The sequence below is a fragment of the Helicoverpa zea genome, chromosome 11 (assembly GCF_022581195.2).
Source record: "Helicoverpa zea isolate HzStark_Cry1AcR chromosome 11, ilHelZeax1.1, whole genome shotgun sequence".
Classification (NCBI taxonomy): Eukaryota; Metazoa; Arthropoda; class Insecta; order Lepidoptera; family Noctuidae; genus Helicoverpa; species Helicoverpa zea.
Genome location: NC_061462.1, coordinates 12506219 through 12516964, shown reverse-complemented (window position 1 = coordinate 12516964; position 10746 = coordinate 12506219). Strand labels below are relative to the sequence as shown.

General features: G+C 37.8%; 1 protein-coding gene across 1 annotated transcript in view; it reads right to left on the bottom strand.

Annotated features, from left to right (window-relative positions):
- Positions 1-1691: 1691 nt before the first annotated feature.
- Positions 1692-10746, bottom strand: part of LOC124634406 (synaptic vesicle glycoprotein 2B-like) — a 48846-nt gene continuing 39791 nt past the window's right edge. Inside the window, exons 3-12 of the mRNA XM_047169979.1 lie at positions 9014-9175; positions 8477-8621; positions 7974-8113; positions 6886-7133; positions 6304-6503; positions 5802-5934; positions 4168-4291; positions 3621-3780; positions 2222-2349; positions 1692-1811 (exon numbers count right to left, since the gene is read on the bottom strand). Coding sequence (XP_047025935.1) covers positions 1753-1811; positions 2222-2349; positions 3621-3780; positions 4168-4291; positions 5802-5934; positions 6304-6503; positions 6886-7133; positions 7974-8113; positions 8477-8621; positions 9014-9175 — 1499 coding nt within the window. The 3' untranslated portion in view covers positions 1692-1752. The remainder of the gene's footprint in view (positions 1812-2221; positions 2350-3620; positions 3781-4167; positions 4292-5801; positions 5935-6303; positions 6504-6885; positions 7134-7973; positions 8114-8476; positions 8622-9013; positions 9176-10746) is intronic.

Genomic DNA, 10746 nt, shown 5'->3' with positions numbered 1-10746 from the left:
AGAGCAAACTACCGTATAGACCAAAATCACCGAAATAGCAGACCAATCGCAAACCAATCGAATGTCGATGGAATACGATTGGTTCATATTAGTAGCTGAATGCCCGATATGGTTAAAACTGCTATTGCGATCATATTGCGATTCGATTTCTATTCAATTTTGATTATTAACTTAGGAGCGGAGGAGGATCGGGCCACTGCTATTTACATGAACCATAACATAACAATGTTATTGAAGTTTAAGTTTTTCTTTTATCTATTTACTTTATGGTTGTTTGCAAAAAACTAAAAGATAGAGAGCGCCTAGTTAAATATTTACAGCAATACTGCACAAATCGGTGAGTAGGAGTAGTAGCAAGTGTATACCACCAGCTAAGACGTTATACATATTGAAACTCGTAACAGATTAACAGGTTTGAGGATATTGATTTCTGATACTTACGCGAATATTAGACATTTAAATAAAACTACTTTTACGGATTTTATCGCGTTATATTAATATTATTTAATCCCGACGTTTCGGATCCATCCATGGTCACGGGCAGACTAAGGTGTTGGTCGTCTTGATATATTAGTTACAAACAGCTACCCTACATTTTGTTGATTATTATTGACAATCCGATTCACGCAAAACGAGCTCACTGTATCCATAGGTCGAGCAGTTGTAGGCTTGGATTTTGATTTAATAGTTTCTATGATGGGATTCCAAGCAGGTGGTATGCACCAGCCATCTTCTCTATTGAAATTTGGATGTTTTTTAATTTCAATAGCCTCGCGAATCATCCTAGGTAGGAATCGGTTTTCTCTTGCAAGGACTTGTGGTTTATCAAATCTGATGTAATGCTGGGCCTTGTCTAGTGTGTGTTCACAAACTGCTGACTGTCTGGAACGGCGGTGTTTGACATCGGCGATGTGATTGCCAAACTAAAAGAAGCATAGGGACCCGCGTAAAAGAACACATAGCCAAACTAAAAGAAGCATAGGGACCCGCGTAAAAGAACACATCGCCGATGTCAAACACCGCCGTTCCAGACAGTCAGCAGTTTGTGAACACACACTAGACAAGGCCCAGCATTACATCAGATTTGATAAACCACAAGTCCTTGCAAGAGAAAACCGATTCCTACCTAGGATGATTCGCGAGGCTATTGAAATTAAAAAACATCCAAATTTCAATAGAGAAGATGGCTGGTGCATACCACCTGCTTGGAATCCCATCATAGAAACTATTAAATCAAAATCCAAGCCTACAACTGCTCGACCTATGGATACAGTGAGCTCGTTTTGCGTGAATCGGATTGTCAATAATAATCAACAAAATGTAGGGTAGCTGTTTGTAACTAATATATCAAGACGACCAACACCTTAGTCTGCCCGTGACCATGGATGCTGTAAAGGATCCGAAACGTCGGGATTAAATAATATTAATATAACGCGATAAAATCCGTAAAAGTAGTTTTATTTAAAGGTTTGAGGATGTTAAATCCTCATTTGTCAGTTGTTGATGGAGCTATACTTTCGTGCCTGTTAGAGCACATACAGCCAGCCTCACCGACTGTAACCCTTTAGCTGTTATTGAAGATTCCAGATCAGAAATAGTCAGATGGATTTGAGAAGTCTGACATCCCGGCTTATTAGGTGATTAATCCCGCAGTTCCGCAAAGAAGTAATTGAGAAATAAAAAGCTTTGTGTTTTGGTTGTGGATATAATTATTTAATAGATATAAAAATATAACAGTATGACTACAGGGCCTCACGTGGGCCGCTCGGGGCGTGTGCTCTTCGGAAGTATTATACACAGCAACCCGCTCGCTGGAACAGACAAACACATAGTTATACAAAATCCAGACATTCAAGTACCTAATAAACAGCTTTCTAAAGTCAGAAAAATACAATGGGAGAATTGGAGAGATCTAGCGCAGGACCGACATTTACGTGCTCTCCGATACACGGGTGTATCAACCACGAACTTGTAGACTACGGGCTGCTTTTGTGAAAGTTTCTAAAACCCAGAAAGCGATTTCAGCCCGACTCTGGAATCGAACCCGAGACCACATGTTCAGCAGCCGCGCTTGCGACAGCTAGACCAACGAGGCAATCTAACTGAACACTCGCTTATTTACGTAGAGTATTCAAAACAGACCACTATCCACAAAGCTCAAGCTTTGTACTAAAATATGAAACACTTAATCTAAAAGGACCAAAAGACCCGAAGTACTTACTTATAAGCAATGTTCCGAACATATATATGGGCACCACGCAGTGCTCGTCTACCAGGGCTCCGAAGACCACGTTGCCCACTATAGCCCCTATCCGGCCACACATCACTGTAACCGCCATAGCTGTGGCACTGTGGACAAAAGGAAATATGAACATAGAATTTTTTCTTGTCATTCGGAGATGACAAGGAATGAGTCTAAGTACTAACAAAATGATTATATGCTCTAAGGTGATGCATCTATAGTCATAGTTATTTATCCGCTCTGGTACATAAACGGCTCCAGAAGGAATACGATGGGATTAAATCAGTAAAAGTCTGACACTGATGATGAATATGAGCTGACTGATGAGCTCCCATCTTCACTTATTTTTAGTAGTCTATGTATCAAGAGATGGGCGTGCCTACTTGGCACATATCTAGACATTAAACCAATATGATTTAGGAATAGTGGAGACTTCAATGCTAAAGGAACCATTTGTGATTTCAGAGCACGAACTCATGTAACGGAGTCTATTAATGCAATAAATCATATACCAACCTAAATAGAGATTAATTTAAAAACTGCAATACTATTTAACAAGCAATTTAAAATTGCCGATCATCATTCTGATATGCAATTCTTTAACTGACTTCATTTGCACGTCATCATATAGCACTTCATTTGCACGTCATCATATAGCATATAGCACGCTCAGAATAACCAACTAATGTGGCCTGATGCATGACGAGGATTCCATCTTCAGTCTTGATGGATTTATTTATAAAAAAACAATACGTTAATATCATGTGACACCCTAAATTGAGTGTGCTAATGACGCTAGTCGAATGCGTGGGCGCATGGAGGCGTGCCCTGGGTGTGACTGTGGTGCTATCTGGGTGACTGATTAATGTCATCTCGTGATCAGGGTTTGAGGAGTCAGGAATTTGACATGTGACAAAAAATTTGTCACACCCCCGGACTGTATTTTAATGATAGTTGAACTTGATGACGGATTTTTAATTCCTTTGAAAGTCTGGCAATTGTTTTCATTCTTACATTGTGCCACAATGTTGCTCCAAGCAAAGTTCAGTTCTAGAATTCTAATTTCTAGTATGGTCAACTAGGAGTCGTTTGGATTTTAGAACATGCTAATGTTTGTGTATTCCAGTTGCAGCATTCAACAATATTTTAAAAGCAGCAGTTTTTTTGTGGCAATTGGTGGCGATATTCCTTCTTCTTGTAAAGAAACTAAATTGAATTTCAGATCCTTTATAAAACAATTGACAGTATCAGATTTGCTGATGAAAGGAAACACCCAGCTGTAACTAAACTGGCGTTAGGTCCGCTTTTGTAAAATGAGCTTAAATCCTTTAATTAAGGAAAAAATAAACATTTAATGAAAGCGATCTTTCATACTCACGCGACTTTAGTAGGGAATATCTCGCAGATGACACAGAACAGCACTGCCTCAGTGCAGCTGACGATGGCTTCGAACACACACGACAGGATGAGGTTCTCCAGCGAGGAGCGCACCAGGTTCAGTCCTAGCGCTGCCAGCCCGGAGCTGATCAACATCATCACTGGAGGAGAGGGAGATTTGTTAGTATTTGTGAAATCAGGTGGTAAAAAAGTCCATTAGAGAATAATTATACAAAATAATGCACTTGTTCATCGTATTATTAACTTGGTCTGAATATGACAGTAATTGAAATATCTTATTCTGCAATTGTAAGCCATCTTCATTAAAATAGCATATGTTTAAAAATATTATGATGATCCCAACCGCTCATATAAACGCTAAAATGACTATCTATTTGATCATGTTAATTTTCTGTTACAGGATGCTTTCTTAAATCCAGAATTTTAACACAGAAGAAACTAAATAACTCATTCCATATTTACATGAAGAAAGGTTTATAAGAAAGGACATGATTCAACATTCTATAAAAGACCAGGTATTTACTTACCTAACATAAGCTTCTTGCCGACTACGTTGATGGTGAGACCGACCCACAGAGCAGTGGGCACGCAACTTAACGCTACTACCAGAGTATGGATGTAGACTCTGTCATCTAGTGTCTGTAACTTGCCCTGCAGAGAGAAAATAAGGATATATATCAAAATAGATCACATTTTGTAATCATAGAAAGAAAAGAAAGAAAGAAAGAAAATAATTTTTATTGCGCAACAATAGACGCATACACACACTTAAAATTAGGCACATTATACAGAAATAATGATAGAAGGGGAAAATATGCGTCTTAAAGCGCGCAATACGGCCCTCGCTCAGCATAATGCTGCGACCCGAAACGAGACATAGGTTTTTCTTGTTGCAGTGAAAAAACAGAAAATAGAATTTTTTGCTCAAGTGATCCAGTTATCCATAGACTTGGAGTTTCAAAACGCTGCTTTCAGCAGAAATACATTATACCTCTATATAAACTCCCTGATTGTAAACTTTATTACGAGTAATTGTCAGTCCTATGACAGTTCCTATATATAAAAAATATAATATTTCAGAATATATTGTTGTGTCATTCATTACCATAGACATAATATTAGTAAACAGGACTGCGCATATAAACCCAAAAAACGAGCCGAGTGAAACAGTTAGTACGGAGGCTGTCTGTCCCTTTCTAATAGGGTGACTATGAGATTAAGCTATGTGAGACAAATCCGAATTTGCTAAGATTATTAAACACAGATTAGTATTGAAGTTTTAACTTACGCAGTTTGTGACCTTAAGATACTAATAAAGGCTTTTAATAATTAGCGGAAATTAGCAGTATAAAAGCAGGAAGATTCGAAGTGAAGACTGTTTTTTTTGTATTTCTACTTCATATATAGACTGCTGAGCCATTTATGTTGCCTTTCTTCATTTTTTTGGAAGCTATAACAATAGTACAACAGTTTTAAAATCCATCACCCATATTTTGACTCGTTACAAGAATTCATGGGCACCCTAGTTGTTTGGTTTACGAAAATGTTATTATTAGCTAACCTGTGGAACGATATATTGCAACCACTATAGGATTCACTTTTGCAAGTAGAAACGCAACACTTTTTCACCATTTTAATAGTTTAAATTGATTTAATACAAAAAAATATAAACAAAATTTTAAATGCTGATTACGCGCCAAGAATGTTCAGGGTTACCGCTAGAAAATAAAAAAAAGCAAAATAAAAATTTATGTTGTTTATGTTTTAATAATAAATACGAATAAATTAATGCGATTGCTATTAATTTGTTGACTTACAATTGTTAAAATAAGATAAAAATATAAGTGATTCAATTGTTTTTGGGAAGACAAAACTTTTGATCACAACATTTTTTTATGCTGGCAAGGTGTTAGAAAGAGACAAACAGCCTCCGTTCGAACTATCCCTCTCGGCTCGGATTTGCCTCTGTGTATTATGCAACCAATTTAGTACTTTATTGCGTTAGAATAGAGTTCATTTTCGTAAATATATATTTTGAGCGTGCGCAATCTTGTTTAGTAATATTATATCTATGTTCATTACACACACAATTACATACATAATTATGTATTTGACACTATCCTACAAGGCACGACATACAAGAAGGTGAAATAATACTCACAGTCAACTCAGCAGTATCATTAGCCAAGGCTAGTGACACCTCGCATACGCCGGCAGACACGTCAGGGTACAGAGACGAGAACTGGCTGAACCGCTCGAACAGGTCCGGGAACCACATCATCAGTGTGTAGTAGCTGGAAGAAGAAATTACGTTATTTTAGAGAAAGAAAGTGGGATAGCAAAGTGGCGTTATAAGGAACATCCAAATACTGTATTTTTGAGCACAGTCTAACTCTCCTATGGAAAGATATGTTATTTATCAGTGAAACATAAATGATATATGGTTGTATGATGGAATATCTCATGGTTTGTGGATTAGTTTTTATCCGGATAAAAGAGTAGTCCTCTCGGGACGCTATTGAAGCAATGGAGGACGTCTCGTTTATAATTAAGCTTCAACACTATTCCTTTATATATAGAGGTATAAGCACCGGTTTAAAGCTCTTTCTTCTTTTAGATCAAGACTATTCACCACGTATTTAAATATCAAGTTATTGTAGTACCTGAACATAAGTCCAAAGTCCACGAAGCAGCACAGCACCAGCAGGCCAATATAAGGAGGCATGACCAGCATCTTCTTTCTGACCCAGAAGGCATCCCAGCGCTGTGCCCACGTGAGCGGCGCCTTCGTCTCATTCCCGTTGTTGTCTGCTGACACCACCTCCTCCTCCTCACCTTCGTAGGCACTTATCATTGATTCTACCTGAAAAGCAGAATAATATTTTAGATCGTCTGCATCAAATAAGTCAAAAGTATCTTTTCGTATTTTATTGGTTGAAGATTCTGCAAAATATTGCTCGAAGTAATTTTATAGAGGTTGAAGATTTTTGGGATTTATGTGGTGTAGTGTAAAGCCATGTAGATGCTGAGACCTTTTTTAAGGATGGTTAACAAAGTCATGTGCAATCATATGTACGATTCTGATATCTTTTGTAATACTAAAAAAAGTCATATACAATAATTAAAAATTAGGCTAATCATCACATCGGCAACAGTGTCCTATTACTGCCAAATCTTACACAAAAAACCATTTATCTCCAAACTGAATCAAGAAAAAATAAAAACATGGTAGTAAAGCAACTTACAGGAAAGTCCTTCTCACTAAGCTTAGTATTGACCACAAATATCCTCTGCAGCACTTGCAAGGCCTGCTCCGCTCTGTTCGCATACAGCAGGTATCTTGGACTCTCCGGGAACGGTATGAGGAGCAGCACCACCAACAGGCTGGGGATACCACAGGCTGCCACGAAGACTCGCCATGAGGTGTACTGGAAGTCAGCTCCGACTGCTGTCAGGTTGAACCTGGAGTCTGGGATGATGAGGAATGCGATACCTGGGGAAGAAGATGTACTTTAAAGTTCCAATATTGTAAAGTATATCGTTTGTTATGTTAGGGCTCATTTTACTATTGGAATCCACTAACATTATAATGGATACCAGGGCAATTTTTTTGTGGTTATCATTTAATGTTAGTGCCTTCTTTTCTTCGTGGCATGGTCAAAAATAATTCCATTTTGCCTTTTTCCAGCTTAATTTTTTAACAGCATTTTGTGCCCTGTTTTTGGTTACAAATAGGTATATACATATGTTTCAAATGATTTCGCGGTATATACAGTTGCTCTTAAATACTTTCATGATAAAATAAGTTTAAATTTTTGTGAATCGTTATCAATGTTTTTATTATGTAAAAACGCTATTAATTGTAATAACAAATGCACCAGTATTTAAACATCGTGCTACACAATTGGCAGTCAATGTTACGTCTCTCGTGCCAGCGATATCATTCCGGGTGGCCTCACTCCGGCGCTGACATTCAGATTCCTGCTCCTAATATGCGGCATCATCAATTGTTTGTTTGTGTGGACTTTATTTCGAACTGATATATGAAAAAGATATTCTTTCAAAAATAAGTCACCTAAAATAAAAAAATAAAAAAACAATAAAGACTATAGATATATCTTGGACGCTAAAGAAACGCGAAATCGTCAATCCGTCTCAAGTAAACATGGTGATTAAAGCGTATTCTTTTTTTCCTGCGAGATGTGTGCCCTGCAGTGGGACAGTAAAAAAGACAGATGGTGATTTCTAGAGAAACCTTTCATAGACTTTCATCTGACAAAAGTATACTCAAATTTCATGCGCCATAAAAAGTTTTTATTTAACAAACACTCACCTGGCAACAAAATAGTGCCAAAAGTCCAGAAGACCTCAAGCCTGCACAGCATGACATCCCGGTGCCTGAGAGACAAGAAGTCTCCGAAGTAAGGGAAGATCAGCCCTGTGGCTCCGATGATGCCGAACCCGGAGAAGAACCTGCAAGAGGCACAAGTCTACAACGAATAGTTACGTCAAGATCGGTACAAATAAGGTTCAGAGTGATTGATTAATGATTCACCAGCTCCTTTAGTTTACCTGAAGTTATTAAGTTAGGGTGTTAAATGTGTTTTGCCCTTTTATCTAAAATTAAAGATATTTTTTTTTATCCCGATGGAATAACCAAATTAGACGCCAAACGTACACTCCACACATACCAAAATGAAATTATACGGAGGGATAAAGTTCCGAGTATCTTGATTACCTTAGATAATATTTCGTAATGAATTGGGCCATGGAGTCCCAGACAGGATCTCCAATATTCCTCCCCGTTATTTGTAGTAACAAATAATGTTTAGATACCTGCAGGCTAAGAACGCAGGGAATGACTGCACCACGCTGGAGAGGAAAGCAGCCAGTGCATCCAGCAGAAGCGCTCCGATGATGGCCTTCTTACGCCCCCTCGCGTCTGCCAGGTTGCCCCAGAAGTAAGATCCTACGCACATACCTGGAAGAAATTAAATATATTGTTTATTAAGTGTTTTCGAGAATGCAATTACAAAGGATTGAGAGGAATAGAGATAGAACAAATGACATGCATTTTAAGCATTGTGACATAATGTAATTGCAATGTATAAGAATCAAAAGGAAATGGAGGGATGTATAGCTTTACATAAAATCAAATTGAAAATCAAAGTAGAGGACTGATGATACGATAAGCTGGATAAGGGCGAAGACTTTAGTTAGACATTGCAAAAGAAACATATCCCACATATATTGTAAACCTGGTAAAACTTACATACCAGAATAACATAAAGCCTACTATTTATCTAAATGCAGAAAGAAGTTCACCCAGGACGCAGTAGAATTCTCTAAACAATTACACATTATAGAACTTACCAATAAGAGGCGTAGCAGTAAGCCTGCCCTTGTCACTGGAGGACAGGTGGAAGTCGTACTCGGCAGCCGGCAGCACGAAGCTGAGCGTGGTGGTGCTGAGCGCGCACACCGCGTAGATGGCGCCACATGACATCAGCAGCAGCCATTGGAAGCAGCCGTAACCTGGAATGAGAAATACGATGCAAATTTAATTATTTTCTTGGTGCTCTTAGAGCCAACAAAGATGTAGAGCTAGAACACAAGAATATATATATATATATTTTGCATTGTTTATCCTATATTAGCGACCCGCCCGATTTCGTACGACGCAGGGGCTAGTTGCTAGTTATGCGTATAAACCTTCCTCTTCAATCACTTTATCTATAAAAAAACATTCACCCTAACTTAGCTGCATCCAGTCGAATGCAATACTATAAAAGTAGAAGGAGGAAAAGAAATCATTTTTTTATTTATACCGATAGCAATTGCTAGAATATTTATAGCATCATTATAAAGCAGAAATCAAGGACAAAACAACAATAATTTATATCTGTGACAGTCTTTTTTAAAACCGATTCCAGACGCTTGGTCTAAATTGAAGGGGTATTGAAAACACTTGGACTAATGATCTTCAATAGATACAAATGCATTACGTACATATGGACAGATTGATATAATATTACGTGTATGTGCCGAGGTTGGTAATGGCTTTCAATCGATATGGCAGGCTAAGGTGTTATTCCAAGGTTGGGGTTTGGATGGGTGGTTGCGGTTGATTCCTGATGCAGTAGCTTCGTAAATGTGATTATGCCCTTTAATAGGACATTTTATTTTCAGGAATCAAATCGATTCTCTATGTTTCTATGCACGGTATGTGCAGTAATAAGTACACATAGCGCCAACATAAACATAATGGTAAATATTGTTCATACTGATAAGTACTATTCAAAAAGTTTGATTTTCCAATTCCTGCAGGTAGTGACTGACGCATACCATATAGTATCTGAAGTGTGTGCTTATATCTTAAGTGAGAGTTCTCCCCCTGCTCATAAAAGGGTTGTTCACACCACTTAAAACTAAGTGCCGATAATATTTTTCCGATACTTACTACCAACTTTATTTTCGTTACTCATAGAACACAATATGCTCTTTTTGTGTTGCATGATCTTAGAAAATACTTTATTTTTAACAAAATTACACCCACATCTTTCTTTACGTGTTAATCTTATATCGTTCACACTCAAGAACAATAAATTGAATTAATCAACTACATAGCTACTTTAAAGCCCAAATAGATGACTTAAAAGTAATTATCGAATCTAATAAGTACGAAAACCTGTGACATAAGCAGTAACTTCGCTAAGTCGGCTAAGCTAGCTAAGCAGAGCCACAAATTAGATTTGTGCTTGACGAAACCGAATCCAATTAATTGTGTAAACGCGACGGGAGGGCGCCTGTAACCGCTGGACTATGGGGGAGACTACGCATTTGTCGTTTAACTCAACTATAAAAGAAAACTGGAAATGTGAATTAAGGCAAGGGAAAATCCAACGTTTTCTGTAGAGAAACATTATTTTTTCTCACGTATCTGACTATGTATCAAACATGTATAAATATATCTACTGTGTTTAAATGTACGGGCTTCAAAATGCCTAACGTTAATAATAATCGGTCGAGCTCCCCTAGTTTCTGCCTTATACCATAAATATCATCTTAAAAAGTTGGCTGTGTAAGAAAACAACTCCAATAGTCAC